The sequence below is a fragment of the Dreissena polymorpha genome, chromosome 1 (genome assembly GCF_020536995.1).
Source record: "Dreissena polymorpha isolate Duluth1 chromosome 1, UMN_Dpol_1.0, whole genome shotgun sequence".
Classification (NCBI taxonomy): Eukaryota; Metazoa; Mollusca; class Bivalvia; order Myida; family Dreissenidae; genus Dreissena; species Dreissena polymorpha.
In genome coordinates this window covers 122,387,648-122,405,313 of record NC_068355.1, presented here as the reverse complement: position 1 = coordinate 122,405,313, position 17,666 = coordinate 122,387,648, and the positions used below count along the sequence as shown (strand labels likewise).

At 38.2% G+C, this 17,666-nt stretch overlaps 1 protein-coding gene across 2 annotated transcripts; it reads left to right on the top strand.

Annotated features, from left to right (window-relative positions):
* Window positions 1-119: 119 nt before the first annotated feature.
* Window positions 120-9,104, top strand: LOC127847598 (uncharacterized). Of its 2 annotated transcripts, none has more exons than XM_052379619.1 (6): window positions 120-938; window positions 1,800-1,869; window positions 2,662-2,859; window positions 6,688-6,767; window positions 7,290-7,426; window positions 7,953-9,104. In XM_052379619.1, exons 1-6 carry the CDS (start codon window positions 731-733, stop codon window positions 8,820-8,822), a joined length of 1,563 nt encoding a protein of 520 aa, XP_052235579.1. In that variant the 5' UTR covers window positions 120-730; the 3' UTR covers window positions 8,823-9,104. The 2 variants fall into 2 exon arrangements, with proteins under 2 accessions (XP_052235579.1, XP_052235588.1); XM_052379628.1 differs by having other exon boundaries at window positions 7,290-7,466; window positions 7,953-8,091.
* Window positions 9,105-17,666: the final 8,562 nt, after the last annotated feature.

Here is a 17,666-nt window from a genome sequence, read left to right as displayed (position 1 = left end):
ATTATTTGCATGCATTGTTTTTTTGTATGCACTGGTTTAACGTGTGTATGAATTTCAAATAGAGTCAACTTTGGGGTATCAGCTTTTATAAAGTGTCCCCATCCCGTTGGCAATCTCCACTGTGGGGCCAATGAGTGTTGAACTTTATTATTTACTGTAAACGGTTGACAGTGATCTCTTACCTACATGAGCAGCTCTACCAAGAGATCCTTCGAAAACGATTGACCTGAAAGTTGTACACAATTAGACAAAGTGACGAACAAGACAACGTGCAATTTATAAATTCTCCTCTGGCTAACCAGTTCACAGATACGTGTTGGCAATGGTGCTTTGTATAACTGGGGTTCCGTCTTTGCTGAAGGTTGAACTTTTGACTTAATTAACATATCAAAATTAAACTTGTTTGGATTTTCATGTAAGCCATAGTTTTTAACACGTGGTATTGGACTTTTCCAAGCAACTGGTGGACTGGTTAAAGTAGCTGTATATACGTACTGCGATGATTTGTCGGGAGTTTAGTAGAGAAGTGACGAAAAAAGCGTTTGCAAATACTATTAACAGTTTAATAGACAGTGTAGACAGCACACAGAATGACGTTTCGTTATCTACGTTGATGATAACAACGGTCAGTGTCAACAGACCTACAATCTTGTCATAGTTATGCGCCATATACGTTGAATTATAATCATATAAACATTTTTTGTACAACATTCAGTATCACACGAGGACAATGTATTGCCGGTCAAAGACACTGCTTTTGGTGATATGTTTGTCACTTCCGGCGTTTCTGCCGACGGTGCGTGGACAGCCGGCTGAGATTGACGGCTGTCCGATGTACGGATGCCGCCCCAGTGGCAGCTTCTCATTCGTACAGGAAGTTCCCCGTGATAACGTGACGATCGGATGGACAACCGGAAACTTCCAGGGACCGGTGCCAGGTATCTTACATTTGTTGTTTGCGTTCGTTGTTGCAAATAAGCAAATTAATAATAATTCTTGCCGTACCCTACAAGTTCTCGGTTCACAGCCCAGCAGGGCGGTGATTCCGGGGCAGGTCACAGCGAGGTATCTTCTCACATGTACATCTATAGGACAGTATTCTTGGTGTAAACGAAGCGTCTTCGCCGTTCATCCCTGGTTTCAAATAAATGTTTCAATCAAAATGGGACGGTGATAAATCAAAATCGGATGGTACCAGCAAAACATCAGTTAAAACTGCAGCTAAACAATAAATTCAATCGGACTGCGTCTCTAGAAGTCTAATGAATACTAATGAATATATAAGTTAATGAGTCAGTTTTATTGTGCACTAGATATTGAAGAAAAACACATCGGACGGGCACCTTCAGATCGCCGGACTGCGTTTTCATTAAAATGCCGTACAAAATCGACCGATGAGTGTTTATCGCTAAATTCCGAGCAGTGCCTCTACATGCACCAGGCTCGCTCTGCTTTGTCTGTTAATTGTAGTCCTATTTCAATGGATTTAAGTCGAACAAATGTAATATTCGACGCGGAGAAGATCCGATTCACATACCCATCAAAAGGACCGGTGCTGAATCTGTCAGTCTTCGGTGTAAGCACAAAACTACCGGTGCAAGCTTAAGATTCCGTCCCCGCAAAATATATATATCGCGACGCCGGACAGATTCCCAACCACGCGGATGCTTTACAATACAATTATTTTAAATCAGATTTCACCTGTTCTATTTATGACCAAGACAATCAAAGGTTACACTTGGGTATAATTTGAATAAATGAATTATAGAAAAGACAACACCAAACTACATTTCTTACAGATTTTGGCGGGTGTGCAGGGAACGGTGCCAGCCTTGTGTGCCAGTCGAACGGCTCGGGACCCGGCTACACGTGAGTAGTTCCATGGCATGGTGTGGCCATTGACTGTTTTCTTAAAGTCTTGGTCTTGCTTTATTTTTGTTGAAGTTTTGATGACCAAGAAAAGCAAAAGTTACGAACTCCATGATTGCCAAAATTATTCAAGATCCGATTGCTCGAATTTTAAATTGGTTAATCGTCGTTAACGCCTGTTTCATCAGTTAAAAATAACATTTTTTTAAATACTTCATCATTTCAAAATATTCAATAGAACAGTTTTTATGGCACACCGTTTCCTAATAGTTATATAGTATGTCTTTGCAAGCTAGCTCAATTGGTATAGCGCTGGACTACAAATCCGTGAATCGCGGACTCGATCCCCTGCCCGGCCCCATTACTTGTGTGGGGATTGGTGATGAAATCATTTTAGGACTTTTATCGCCTTACATCTGATTCATCTAGGGCAGTTGTCAGTTACTGGCACAAGTAAGTGCTCTTAATTATGGTAAAGCAGCTTACCAGAAAAGTGTGATAGGTAACGCCGTGATAGGTAAACTGAACGTCGTGATATGACTAAAATTCTGTTGAAAACGACGAAAAATCAAACTAAACAAATAAACTAAAAAAACAGAAACCTTAAAAAGTGCACTATATTTTGCATGATGGTGATTTAGCATATATTGTAGTAACCGTCTTTAAAATTGTCGAGGACTTTGTAGCTGATTGCTTAAACTTGAATAGACCAGCTTGAAGCGATATACTAGTACCTGCGAACATACTACTACTACTGCATTATTCATTCGGGAACATATTTCACTTCAATAGGGGTTACATTGTACTAGACCTAGGGTCCGGAAAAGTGCTATGGCGCGACCTCGTTCTGAGGTTGCCGACACTTCCGCTCGTCGGCTTCGACGGAAGTTTCTGGGGTACAGACGGGGGAATCCTCATGCTCTACAGTGCCGACGGCAAATCACTTCTTCCGGAAATGCATCTCGATCCCAACATGCGACCTCTGTTCGGGTAGATGACTTATTGTGCAGTTGTGGCCTTGTTATGTATCTGGATTCCTTTTAACTTAACCAGTCAATTTTCTCTTATTTAATCTCTTAAAGGGGCCTTTTCACAGATTTTGAAGTTTGTCATTAAATGCTTTATATTGATAAATGTAAGCATTGGATCTTAAAAGCTCCAGTAAAAAAATCAAGAATAAAATTAAAAAAAGGAAAAAAAGTAGCCGTTACCAGAACTCGAACCAGTGACCCCCGGAGTCCTGGAGTTAGTCTGAAGTAAAAAGGCATTAGCCCTCTCGGCTATTCCGCGGGGTATACAAATGTTAATTATTTATACCTTATATAAGCAATCTTCGTAGTTTCGTAAATTTAAACGACAACAACAGAACTCCCCAAATTATTCAATCGTTTCGCGTTGCAACGCTTTATATTTTTTTGGTTTTCAAATCGTCAAAAGATACATATAATGGCTATATTGGACGTTGGTAAATGTTCAGTAATACTGTTTCCTCACAAATATCATAACTAAAGCGAAAATTTGCGAATCTGAAACAACTTTTTTCAATTTTGTCAATTTACCAAACCGTGAAAAGATCCCTTTAAAAGTACGATTGTGTGAAAGTTTGGGCATAAATATAAATATTATTATGCAATTTCTATAAATATAGTTGTAAATATTCAAATATAAATACATATTTTCCTCTGTGTGCCTAATTTCGATCAGGTGCCTAAGTTCGATCAGTTTTTTATGACGTATTTTCGAATACCAGCATCACGCGCCAGCCTTCCTGCGAAAACTCATAACAGAAGTCGTATTTCCATCAACCCCTCGTTAAAATGCGGTTTAAATAGGTATTTATGAATAACAAAACATAAATTATGTCAATTACCTTATTGTTCATGCAGTTATCGTGCTTACTTTCTTTAAATCACCATTAAATAAATAAAACATCCATCAAAATACTCCTTTCTACATTGTCGGTGACGCTGCTGTATTCAGGGGAGGTAAGAAAAGTCTCCGTAAATAAGCGCTTTGTTTTTCATGGGGCTAAAAAGGGGGCATTCATAAATTAGATCGATGCATTACATTTTAAGATAATAGACGTCGAATTAAGACGTTGTTTAATGTTAAATAAAGCTATTTATTGCAGCGCAGGTTTATTTGTTTTCCACCACTTGATTAAGAACAAATAACTACTCATACTTTTAAGTTATTTTTTAACAAGTTGATATGCTTTGGGTATCTACAATTTCAAACATTGTCCTTGTTTGCAAATCGTCGTATCTCCTTCATTTCAATGAACAACGACGAAAGTCTCCTTATATCTGGACTCGTACAATGCTTTTGAATTTCAGTCTAAACCTACAAAACTCAGTGGGAAGTATAGACAGTACACAAAGGAATCTTTGCTAAGAGCCTATGAAGAAGAAACCGGAAAAGGAACTTCTGTTAGGAAGGCATCAGTGCTGTTTGGTGTTCAATATGGCACGCTTCTGGACAGGGTAGCCGGACGTGTACAGGCTGGCGCTTTAAAAAATGAGGAAACTCTTTTTTCCAAAGAAGAAGAGCTGGGAATTGTGGAATATCTGGAGACATTTGACCAGCTTGGCTACGGCGTCACAAGCTCAAAGATAAAAGCGTTGCAGGCGACCTTGCCTTCTATCTACAAAAGCGTCCCCACAATAAGGCATTAAGCAATCGGTGGCTCAAAAACTTTTTTGAAACGCTGGGAGTCCAGAATAAGTTCCGTAAGACCAAGCTCGCTCGAAACAAGTCGTGCCAAATGTTCAACACCCGAAACTGTCGACACATATTTTACAAATCTCCAAGAAACAATGGAAACATATGACCTCTTCAACAAGCCACAGTTCATCTACAATGTGGATGAAACTGGAATCCAACCAGAGCACAGACCCCCAAACGTAATTGCGCCCCTGCATGAAAAGGCACAGGCTGTAACGTCGCCTCGTTCGACAACTACAACAATAATAGGGTGTGTTAATGCCATCGGAAATTCGATTCCCCCATTCTTCGTATTCAAAGGCAAGAAACAAAATCCGGATTTGATGAAAGGGAGTTCACATGGAGCAGGGTAAACAATGTCAGAGTCCGGATGGTCTAATGCTCAAGTATTCAGAGAATACCTCGAGTTTGCCTTCCTGCCGAATGTACGGAGGGTTCGATGACAACCAACCCATATTATAAATATTTGATGGCCATGTAAACCACACTTCTAAACCACTGATAGAATGGGCAGTATCAAAACACATCATTCTTTTCGTGTTACCAGCCCACGCTTCGCATATATTACAGCCGTTGGACGTTGTCGTTTTTGGACCCTTTAAAGGGTATTATTACAGAGAGTGTGCGACCTACATGCGCGAAAACATCGGACATTCTATTACACGGTACCAAATGGCTGACATTGCATGCAAGGCATATCTCAAAGCAGCTACACCGAGCAACATCGTGTCTGCCTTAAAAAAGACTGGGATTTTCCCTTTGAATATTGACGCAATTAATAAAATCAAACTCTTTCCGTGCGGAGCTTTCAGAGATAAAAATCCGTTCGAAAAATTAAAAGTTGTCAAGTCCGGTAAAGAAGCTGTGGATGCGTATCTTAAGGATATGAACACAGAAAAACAAGTTTATCCAGTGAAATCCTGTGAGTGAAGCTCCTCTTGTAAAGCCAAGCCAAGTGCGTCCAAGAGACCTAAATCAAGTGGGAATACGAACAGGAAAAGGAGCACACTGTAAACGAAAAAAACGGTCAAGAAGCAAACTGTGGAGAAACACATAAATAAAAAAGTTGGTATTGAAGAGTTCATGTCTTCTAAAAAGTCCAAAGGAACATAGTGCATCAGTCCCAAGCTTTATAATCACGCACACCACTTTAATTCAATCAGACGCATCTGATGATGACAATGATTGTACGGAAGTTTGTTGCGTTTGCAATCAATTTTGTCCCCCAGCAGACAAAAAGCCGTTCTTAAAAATAGTGAAGTGGGCGTTCTGTGACATATGCAGTCACAGCCACGAAAAACGGGCTATTAGGAGACATTCCTATGTCCACATTGTGTTTAGGAGAAATATCGTATTATAATGTAAATACGTTTGGTAATTTTACAAATTTGTGTTTATGAGTGTTTAATCTTCTTTTCTGTAACCTTCTTAATTGTTAGTTGTTGTTAATTTTAATAAATATTTAAGACACACATTACGAAAATCTTCAAAATATATGAATAACCTTTCTTTTCTAAAAACAACAACAACATTATCTTCTAGAATGTCTCGCTCCTAGCTTTAGTATTCGTGTGAGCAAATAACTATTTATTTACCCCATGTGAGCCCCCATTTGTAACGTCATGAAGACAGCTGGTCGAACATAGGAGTGCTTCTCAGGTGACGTAGATCAGGTGGGGTAATAGATAGTTTTCTACCGTTAACGACCGTTTTGTTTGTTTATATTTCCATTTTTTTGGCAGTTTTGGATACAGTTTTGAATACTCTGTCTAAATACCATAGCAAGTTTTCAGTAATCGTTGTTGATGCTGAGCATGCGCAGATACAAAGTTTAACGTGATCGAACTTAGGCACACAGAGCATATTTATATATACATTCATAAATTCTTTTTTGGGGAAACATTTTATTACATGTATGTATCAATTTTTCGGTTGATCCGGCATTTTTTGATAATCCTAAACAGAAGTGTAAGCAATGGATGTAGTTAATTATGAAATAGATAAATCAAAGCGTGTAGTATTGTTCATGCATGCATATACTATTTCAAAGTAAATATTCGAATTGATTATCTTAATAACTTCTGTCGGATTTAGGATGCAGTTCGTTGATGTCGGGTATGGCGCCGTTTTATTAGTCTCACAACAGACCGGCGAACTGATCACCACTTTTACCAGTATGTTTTCTACGTAAGCGTTGTCATTGAAAACTAACTGAGGGATTTTACTGTATTGAAATGTTATTATGAAATGTCTCACATTTATTAGGCTTATGCAAACTGTATATACCATTTGTATACTGCATATGCATGTTCTGTGAGGGTGTTCATGCATGCGTGTGTGTATATTTGTATATGTATGAGGTCGTTTCGAGCCTCATGCTTCATTATGTGAGGACTTGTAGTTCGACTCAGCAATCCTGACAACTTAACTTACTAGGTCTAGAATAACAAAAGTTTGAACGAATTTTGAAGTATAGCTGCAATTTACTGAAAGATATTCAAATTGGATGTGGTCTAGAACTCTTGTGAAAAAGCCGGACTACCCGGAGAAAGCCCCACCTGTCAGGTATATACCTTGCATACCCTAGGACTGGGTATTGAACCCCATGGTGAGAAGCGAGCGTACCAACTGCTGCGCTGTAAGACAGCCTACACTGTTGTTATTCAAAGCGTTTTTGTTTCATATCTTACGTATAGACGGTCTACCCCTTGCCAACATGTTTCTGAACGACACCGTCCAGGGCGTGAGTGGCAAGTTCTTGCCTGTCGCACCCGCGGTAACCAGTAAAAACCGGATTTATGTTCTTACCGAGTTTGCTCCAGACGAAAATCAGGTCGGGGAGTTACTGATGTATTAAATCACATTGAACAAATGTATGCTTACCTTACTCGTCTACTTTTTTTATCAGTGAGACTTTCAGTGCTAAGACAAATGTTCACACTTTAAAACTATGGGTTGAGCTATGCATATTCCTTATCCCAAATTATTAAGATGAAGATCGCAGGCTTTTTGTATCACATGATTTTTCGAACAAACGTTAAATAAATTAAATCCCGTTCCAAGCTCTCTTTAAAAAAACAAAATCAGTTATACGTATTATGCATACCATAACAATCCATAAAATGGAAATAAGGATCTATCTGTCTAAATTTTACAATTTCACCATTTCGCAGTAATTATTGTGCGTATGTTCCACTTATGCCTAAAATACATACTGTAAATGAAGAACTGTCTACGTTTTATGGTTACAACATTATCGGTAACTATTGTGCGTATGTTCAACATTTGCCTAAAGTACAACTCTATATAATGTTGATCGGTTACAAAGAGCGTAGTCGTTCTCCCGTCTGTCTTTGCAGAATGACGTCAATGTTCTCGGCCTCCAGCGTCTGTACGCCATCGACACATCTACGTCTCTCGCCAATGGAATGAAAATTGTCTGGCACGCGAACTTCGAGAATGAATTACCGTATTCCAATGTGTTGTCTGCATCACTACGATTCGGTTCGGAATCATATGCGCGGAGACTGACATCAACACTTCGCGACCCGTCCGTTCTAAAGCCGTCTATTCTTTGGGACGCCGCTGTTGAAACTATTTACCTGGCTTTGCCTCCTCCAATGCTACCGGGGTCAAGGTTACAAGGAGGAGATCGTTTGTTTGCAATTCAAGATACGGGGAAAGAAGGGTCGATGGTGTTTCAAGCCCAAATAAGCGTTCAAAATATGGTTATGTACGACGGAAGTGCCGATCGCAACCCGAGTAACGCAGCCGACCAGCTATGGGTCTCGGCCCCCGATGGTCGTCTGTTAGCCATGAAGAAAACTGGTGTCATAGGCCACGTACTAGATATGCCGGCGATTTTAAAGACAAACTTTACGATAACTTCTAAAATCACCACCGCTCGAGGGCGCGGAGTTGACGAAGATTTTCTGTTGTTCGGTATAAACGTTCAACAACCGACGGCAGCATTTAAAAGTATTCTGTCCAGTTACGGCGTTGAAGTCATGAGCGAAACTCCGGCTAACTACGTCATCGGTGTAGACACCCCGGAGAACATTAAGGGTATGCCCCTTGCCTGGATACTGCCTACCCCTGAGGATACTGTAGTATTTGGACAAATTATAGGAATTAAAGGAGACGGTAGTAGTATACCAGATCAGCTTATCGTTTACTCGCAAATTAAACAAAAGTTTGCAAAAATATTCTCAATTATTGCTCAGAAATAAACGTTTTGAAGATTATAATTTTCATACGATTATTAATATTTGGATGACAACGTCAAACATGTGTAATGAAATGCAGATCTGACTGGTATATATCGCTAATAGAAGAAACAGCAAATCGCGACTAAATATATTGTGTTTTGTGTTTGCAAAAATCTTGCAACACATACATGTATCATTTACTAAAATAAAACCAAGTCAATTTTATTAAATGTTTACTTTCAGGCATTATTTGTTCCAATGAATGTAAATGACATACAAATAATAGTAAGATCCATCAACTAAGTGGTGTTACTTCTGAATGCTAAGACGTGCGTCAAGAAAATATCAAAGCGCTGAAGGCACTGCACTTTGTTTGCTATTTCAGTATTTTGTAGATTCACTGTATTACCGCACTTTGTAGTAAACCTAACATCGATCTCCAAAACCAAAGTGCGTTCGAGTTTTGCTCCACACAAGAGTCCGATAAAGTATCACATATATTTATAGCGAAACGAAACGTATCATCATCATCGTTTTCATAATTTGACATGATATTTATTTAAATCACCAGCATCATTTTTACTATCAACACAAATTAACCCTCGTCAATCATATCTTCATTATCGCCGTCATAATTAACATCAGCGTAATCAGTGACAATTTTCTCATTCTCAATATATCAATATTGCAACCCATTCACTTTTATATTGAAATTTCCCGACTACCTATGTCTGGTTAGTAGTTACTAAATTATTGCCTTGGGACATGCGATGAATACTCATACAATAATGACGTATGTATTGTGCATTGTAAGATAAAACTGGTGATAACATGATAATAATATGATGAAGAATAAGATGGTTATGTGGAAAAAAATATTGAAGGAGACAATGGCGAAAAAGGCGTTGATTTTAGTATGTTGTTATTGAGGATAATGATGGTAATGAACATAGTGGCAGTGTTGGTGCTTTCGTTGTCCAATATCATAGAATTGATAATTACCTTTTCTGTCACTAGATGCCCGAAGGATGGCGGTCAAAATATAACGATGATTCTTTCATCAACAGCATCATTCAATCCAAGAAAATGAGGTTTTGGGGTCGAAATGTTCACCCGAAAATATCACGTTGATAGCCATGCTCTCACTGAAGAATGCATTTAATCCGTCGTGTTAATAAGCTAATAATAACTGTAATTATAATTGCCGACGCACCCTCTATGTAAACGATAAGATATATATCCTTTATCGACTTTGACTTGTCCGTGCCATGTTGCACCTTTTTGTTTAGTTCTGATCAGAGATTATGGTTATGTTTTGTCTGTGGCATGTTGCATCTTTTGAGTACATATCAATAGGTATGGTTTGGTGTGAAACTATAAGTCCTCGCTTTTCATTAATTGTTGGGATATCGAATCAATAAATGTGCAGTGTTCTTGATAAGGTTGATATAATTATGTTTAATTTGTATGAATACTTTTCTGTGTTGTTTGTGATTGATTCATAGCTGATTATCATAAGGTGTAAGAACTTAAATGATGAAGTTGAAGTGTTAAACACAATTTAAAATTGCTAATACTTTTCATCTAGATTAACATGGCCTTACGAGGCATGGTTGGTGATATCATTGAATTCGCATATGTGAGTATAGTCCGACCGTGTTCTCTCTCTAGATAATATGCAAGAATTTGATCTAATTAACTACACTTGACCAGCATTCGTGCAGTTTGTTTTCATTAATTGTCCGAAAAATCATTTTCTCAAAAGGCATACATGTTTTAACTCTTACACTGTATAGCTATTAAATTTAACTTTTGACCTATCTTTAAATTCAACAGCGTGTTTCTAACATTCCCATCCATTATTATTATTATTATTATTATTATTATTATTATTATTATTATTATTATACCGGATTTATGTAGCGCCCTTTTAATGCAAGAGTGCACGTTCAAAGGCGCTTTACATAAGAACATTTGACGTATCGCAGATACGAATACATTTTGCAACACTGTTTCAAAAGAAATCGACCAAAAGTACTAAATTATACTATAAAACTACACTATTATACTATAAATACTACCTAAAAACATGCACAGTAACCATAAATTAGAAAGATCAACAAGACACTATAAAAACTACCCTATGTGTATAGCTATAAGACAATTAATGAAACAATAAAATCTAAAACTTAAACTATAAGTACTAAGTAAAAAACATGCACAGTAACCATATATTAGAAAGATCAGCAAGACAAAACAGAGACAGAGACAAGGGTAACGTCAGGATACCATTACCACGAGTCAACAAACCCTCGAAGGAATAATTATGCTTCCTTTAAAAATTTTAATTCTAATTCATGCTGATTGATTGAGACAAGGGTAACGTCAGGATACCATTACCACGAGTCCACAAACCCCCAAAGGAATAATTATGCTTCTTTTAAAAGGGTTAATTCCAGTTCATGATGATTGAGATTTTATATCATGAATTGAATAAACCACTGCTTATACTGCATAAGATTGGAGGAAGAGGTGAGTTTTCAGTGTCGTTTTGAAGGGATTCAGTGTTGAAGAACCTCGAATGTTTAATGGAAGTGAGTTCCAGAGTTTTGGAGAAGCGTACATGAAACTTGGTTCGCCGTATGATACGGATTGAATCTTCGTTGGAATCACTAATGAAGTCGCTTCGTTATTTGATCTTAAGTTTAGCCTTGGTTCGTATACTTCAAGTAGGGTTTTCAGATATTCAGGCGATTACCCATTTAAGGCTTTGAACGCATTGGTAAGTATTTTGAAGTGAATTCTTTTTTCTACTGAGAGCCAGTGTAATTCTTTTAGGATCGGTGTTATATGACTATTAAAGCGGGATGTTCGTGTTATAACACGCGCCGCAGTGTTTTGAATATTTTGTAGTTTCTTGTTAGCTGATTTTTGAGTTCCATACAGCAGTGCATTGCGATAATGGTTCGAAGGAAAGGTAGAGCTGCGAGTCATCGGCGTAGAAGTAATGATCGAGTCCATGTTTTGTTTGCAAATTTCCCCAACAGGTTTAGTATACATGGTATAAAATTTTGGGCCTAATACAGATCCCTGGGGGACGCTGAAGGTCAGCACCACTGGTTCTGATACCTTGCCGTCAATGCTCAACGTTTGGAAGCGGTCAGATAGGTAGGAAGCTACCCACTGTAGGGGTTTTTCAGCAAAGCCAAACTGTTGTTAGAGGCGGTTTAAAATGGTTTTGTGGTCGATGTTGTCGAAAGCGGCAGAGAGATCCAGCTTAACAAAGACAGTGACATTTTTCTTATCTAATGGTTGTAGGACATCTTTTTGAACTTTTAACAAAGCTGTTTCTGTTGAGAGAAACTTCCTGTACGCAGACTGGTTTTCTTCATTTAAATTGTTTTCTGTCAAATGTTCATCTATTCTTTTGCTGACAACTTTCTCCAATAATTTTGAAACATATGGCAGATTCGAAACTGGGCGATAGTGTTGTAGTGTTTTTTTATCTAAGGTGTTTTTTTTAAATAAAGGTCTTATACATAATTTTTAAAGGATATTGTCACACTTGCTGTTTCCATCGAAAGATTGATGAATTTTGTCAGTATTGGTAGCAGTTCAGTTTTGCATTCTTTCAGGAGCCACGTTGGAATAGGGTCAAGCTCGCAAGATTTATTTTGTGATTGCATGATGATTTATTCAATTTCGTCCTCAGTTGTCGGACGGAAATGTGTCAAACTGCATGTTTCTGCTGTTGGGTTATTATCATTACTCTGTTTTGAATTTGAATGAGATAGGGCATGTTCAGAAATATATTTTCTGATACCTTCAATTTTATCTATGAAAAAATCATTGAATCTTGTGCTAACTCATCGGATGTTTTGCCAGACGGGACAGCTATTTCAGATGGACCATCTAGTAAGTGTTTTGTGATTTTGTGCATGCTCTTTTGATCACGGCCACAACATGTTACTTTATCTGAATAAAAATCTACACGTGCTTTTTTCAACATTTTGTTCATTTTGGCGCAGTTGTTTCTTTAAATTTCACGATCAATAGTGAGTCTCGATTTTAGCCATTTTCTTTCCAAATTTCGTTTGATATGTTTAGCGTCATGAAGCTCATTTGTGTAGCACGGGCAAGTCGGCCGCAGGGTTATAGATTTTGTTCTTAGTGGAGCATGTTTGTCTACCAAACCCAAGCTGAAAGTTTAGTATCATACTTTGAACAAGGGTCATGTATATTTTCAAATTGTATTTCTGACTGTGATATCCTGTTTAAATGTTTCAATATTGATCTCTCGTAGTTACCGAAAGGTTACATTTTTTCTTACCGGAGCTGGTTTTGATGCTCTTGCATTGAAGATGACGGCATAATGGTCTTTAGAATTGTTTCCTGAGCTGACTCAAAGTCCAGGATCGGTAACAACTACGTTGGATAGTGTCCCTGGTGATCACAACGTCCAGAGTGTGTCCTCGTACGTGTGTTGGCTCTTTTACATGCTGCATCATACCAAAAGTAGTTTCACACAAAGAAATACAAATAATATCCGTTAGGTAATTTTAAGATATTCCAATTGCAACAGATCATCTAATCATTTGAACAACAAGGCTTGCATAATTAGCCCTTTTCGGCGGTAAATTGAAACCTGGGTTTATGTAGGAAAATAGTAGGATACCTCTTACGCGAAAGTCTTTACGGCAAATGCGGTATTTTTTCTTATTTTCAAATGTTATTTAGTGTTCGATTAGCTTTAAAGTCTCTTTGATGTTAATCAGTAAAAACGAATGTGACAAAGTGATGGACGACTGCTAAGACCAGGGCCGGATTAAGCACTAGGCTTACAAGGCTGTCGCCTTAGGCCCCCGATTGTTAAGGGGCCCCCAACGTATGATCTTTTGTTATTACGTCATTTAACTACTCTCGGGATTGCAGTATAATTGTTTTGTGTGATTTTACCAGTTTCCCGATGTATATCGAATTGTAACCGTTTAGTTCGCTTTGATTTACTATGATATAAGTTTTCTTTCTTTGTTGTATATCCATTCAGAACCATTAGTTTCTCTGTTTATTATACGACTTGCCCGTATGGTCATGATAACATCTGGACATGTTTGACGACATTGAAGAGAAGGCCAAAGCTTTTGTTTCAATCACCGGATATAAGGATGCGAATAAGGCTAAGAAACAGCGGAAACTATTTCGTGATGACGAGAGTACGACACCAGCTGCGATTACGGAGCTAAGAGCATGCGACCTTATTGGAATACACACATTCTACAGTATAGTTGATTGTCTCACTGTTGAACTTTACAAGCGGTTGAGCGCATATTCTGGTCTCCACAAACTATTTGGTTTCATGCCAGAGTTTGAGTCTCTCACCTTAGATGATCTACGGAAATGATCTAGTGGAGTCTTATCCAGATGACATTGAGGCGTCTTCTGTTGACGAGTTCGTTCATTTCAAAACCATCTTAGAAGCGGACCAAGACAGAACCATCACCCACATGATTGAACTGCTGACATAAGATGTAGGTCAGCTACAGACAACTTTTCCAAACGTTGCCATCGCTGTACCATATACTTAACAATTCCAGTTAATAACGTTCACGGTAGGTGGTCAATTTCAACAATATCACGCACGATAATCAAAAGGTTGACAGCATTGGGGCTACTGTATATTGAATTTTAAGTTCTCCGAGAACTATACTTTAAACAGCTAATCGATGACGTTGGTCAGTAGCTGAAGTGTCTTAGAAGAGACTTTTAGGCTGGAATCTGTTACATAAAACATGTATGTTCTGTTCAGTTAATAAAATAGTAATACATTGTGAAACTCGTTTCTTATATATATATATATATATATATATATATATATATATATATATATATATATAAATAAAATATATATATGTATATAATTTAACTGTCAAATTTGTTCAAATGCAAGTTTTCTGATCTGTATACCAAGTATGATTTTCCATATACAAAAGCGGACCAGAGGGAAGGGGCCCCCCGTAACATGTGCAGCCTTGGGCCACAATCCAGCTTATTCCGGCCCTGGCTACGACGAACAAACGGATACGATTATTTTAGATTTTTTTTACCGTCATTGTTTAGCGGTTCTGGTGTTGGAAAACAGAAATATAATGGGACGTTTTAAAATTGTTGACGCTCAACCTCCGGCAAGGCCCCTCAGTTCATTGAGAGGGACACTCTCTTTGGCCCGCTAGCTTTAACAACGACGTGGGTCGATAGTTCGAAATCGAGTCAGAGGCAGCGCTGGTAATAATTAAGCAATTAATTATCAGTTTAAGGACCTCATGACTTGATCTAATTAAATAAACATTCGCGTATTTTGTTTACACTTTTTGTCTTAATGATCAATTTACTCGAATCAATTCGCAAAATGCATATACTATTGCATTATTACTCGGTTTACTTTTACTTCTTATTATACCCCCACAAACGAAGTTTAGGGGGGTATATAGGAGTGAACTTGTCTGTCGGTCGGTCGGTTGGTCGGCCGGTCGGTCGGTCTGTCGGTATGTCGGTCTGTCGGTCGGTCCGTATTGAGTGTCCGCTCTCTAATTCAAGTAGTTTTCATCCGATCTTCACCAAACTTGGTCAGAAGTTGTATCTACATGATGTCTGGGCCAAGTTCGAACATGGGCCTTGCCAGGTCAAAAACTAGGTCACGGGGGTCACTTAATGCGTTTTAAACATTCAGCATGTTGTCCGCTCTCTAATTCAAGTAGTTTTCATCCGATCTTCACCAAACTTGGTCAGAAGTTGTTTCTAGATGATGTCTAGGCCAAGTTCGAACATGGGCCTTGTCCGGTCAAAAACTAGGTCACAGGTCACTTAGTGCGTTTTAAACATTCAGCATGTTGTCTGCTCTCTAATGCAAGTAGTTTTCATCCGATCTTCACCAAACTTGGTCAGAAGTTGTATCTACATGATGTCTAGGCCAAGTTCGAACATGAGCCTTGCCGGGTAAAAAACTAGGTCACTGGGTCATTTTGTACGTTTTAAACATTCAGCATGTTGTCCGCTCTCTAATTCAAGTAGTTTTGATCCGATCTTCACCAAACTTGGTCAGAAGTTGTATCTAGATGATCTTAAGGCCAAGTTCAAACATGGGTCTTGCCGGGTCAAAAACTAGATCACGGGGTCACTTAGTGCGTTTTTTAACATTCAGCATGGTGTCCTCTCTCTTTTTCAAGTAGTTTTCATCAAATCTTCATCAAACTTGGTCATAAGTTTAATCTAGATGATCTGAAGGCCAAGTTCGAACATGGTCCATGCCAGATCAAAAAAAAGGTAACAGGGTCACTTAGTACGTTTTACACATAGAGCATGGTGTCCGCTCTCTATTTCAAGTAGTTAAAATCCCACACTTGGTCAGAAGTTGTAACTGGATGATGTGAAGGTCAAGTTCGAACATGGGCCATGTCGGGTCAAAAACTAGGTCACGGGGTCTTTTAGTGTGTTTTAAACCTCACCATGCTGTCCGCTCTCTAATTCAAGTAGTTTTTATCCAATCTTCACCTAAATTGTTCAGAAGTTGTATCTTGATAATGTGTAGGGCAAGTTTGAATATGGGTCATGCCGGGTCAAAAACAAGGTCACGGGGTCACTTAGTGCGTTTTAAACATCACAATGTTGTCCGCTCTCTAATTCAAGTAGTTTTCATCCAATATTCATCAAACTTGGTCAGAAGTTGTATTTAGATGATGTCTAGGTCAAGTTTGAATATAGGTCATGCCGGGTCATAAACTAGGTCACGGGGTATCTTAGTGCGTATTAAACCTCACCATGTTGTCCGCTCTCTAATTCAAGTAGTTTTCATCCAATCCTCACCAAACTTGGTCACAAGTTTTATCTAAATGATCTCTAGGACAAGTTTGAACATGGGCCATTTCGGGCCTAAAACTAGGTCACGGGGTCACTTAGTGCGTTTTTTAACATTCAGCATGGTGTCCGCTCTCTAATGAAAGGAGTTTACATCCGATCTTCACCAAACTTGGTCAGAAGTTTTATGGAGATGATCTTAAGGCCAAGTTAGAACATGGGCCTTTCTGGGTCAAAAACTAGGTCAAGGGGTTACTAAGTGGGTTTTAAAAAGTGAGCATGGTGTCCGCTGTTTTTTTGTGAAGAAGACATGCAAAATATTAGGTGTCAATGCGGCATGTGGGGGTATTCGTCACGTCTGTGACAAAGCTCTAGTTTATTTTAAAAGTGAACAACATTTAAAATTCCTTATCAGTAATTTCTAACACGTATATCACAAAATTTAAAGCTAAAAGCATAACGGCATTTTTCCAGAGGTCAATTTCTTCATGTATAAAGTCAATGTCGATAATATCGAAGTAGCCCAGTCGGAATATTTGTTTATATCGTATTGGGTTTTGCAGATGAGTGATAGCTAAACGCATATCATTAGAAGTGCTTCTGCTGGATAAATCCTGCAGTGTTGATATAAGTAGCAAATAAGGGCTTGAAATCAGCGAATCATGATTGCTTTTGTTCGTAAAGCCTTTTAAATCACAGGTGAACATGTTGAAATCAGAATTTCTTTGTCTAAGTTAATACATAGTCTTTATAAGTGATATTAGGTTGTCTTGCAGCACACGGCGTCATCTTTTGGTCAATTGTATACCAATGGAATCAATAGTTACCGATTACATTCATATGAATTGTATAAATCAATCAAAAGAAGCAGATTTAAAGGTTTACTCCAGCCGCCATTGAGATGATAATAACAAATAGACTATAATGGATTTATGTTCATGCAAGTTGCTGCTTGTTATCAGTACACTTTTATGTTAGTACTATGATGTATTTTGTTAATGAATGTCATATAGG

Bases quoted from the DNA above. Each gene is read 5' to 3' on its own strand.
- LOC127847598 (XM_052379619.1), top strand. From the start codon at position 731: ATGTATTGCCGGTCAAAGACACTGCTTTTGGTGATATGTTTGTCACTT. The intron at 939-1,799 runs GTATCTTACATT...CATTTCTTACAG, and splicing joins CTTCCAGGGACCGGTGCCAG to ATTTTGGCGGGTGTGCAGGG. The intron at 6,768-7,289 runs GTATGTTTTCTA...TCTTACGTATAG, and splicing joins ACTGATCACCACTTTTACCA to ACGGTCTACCCCTTGCCAAC.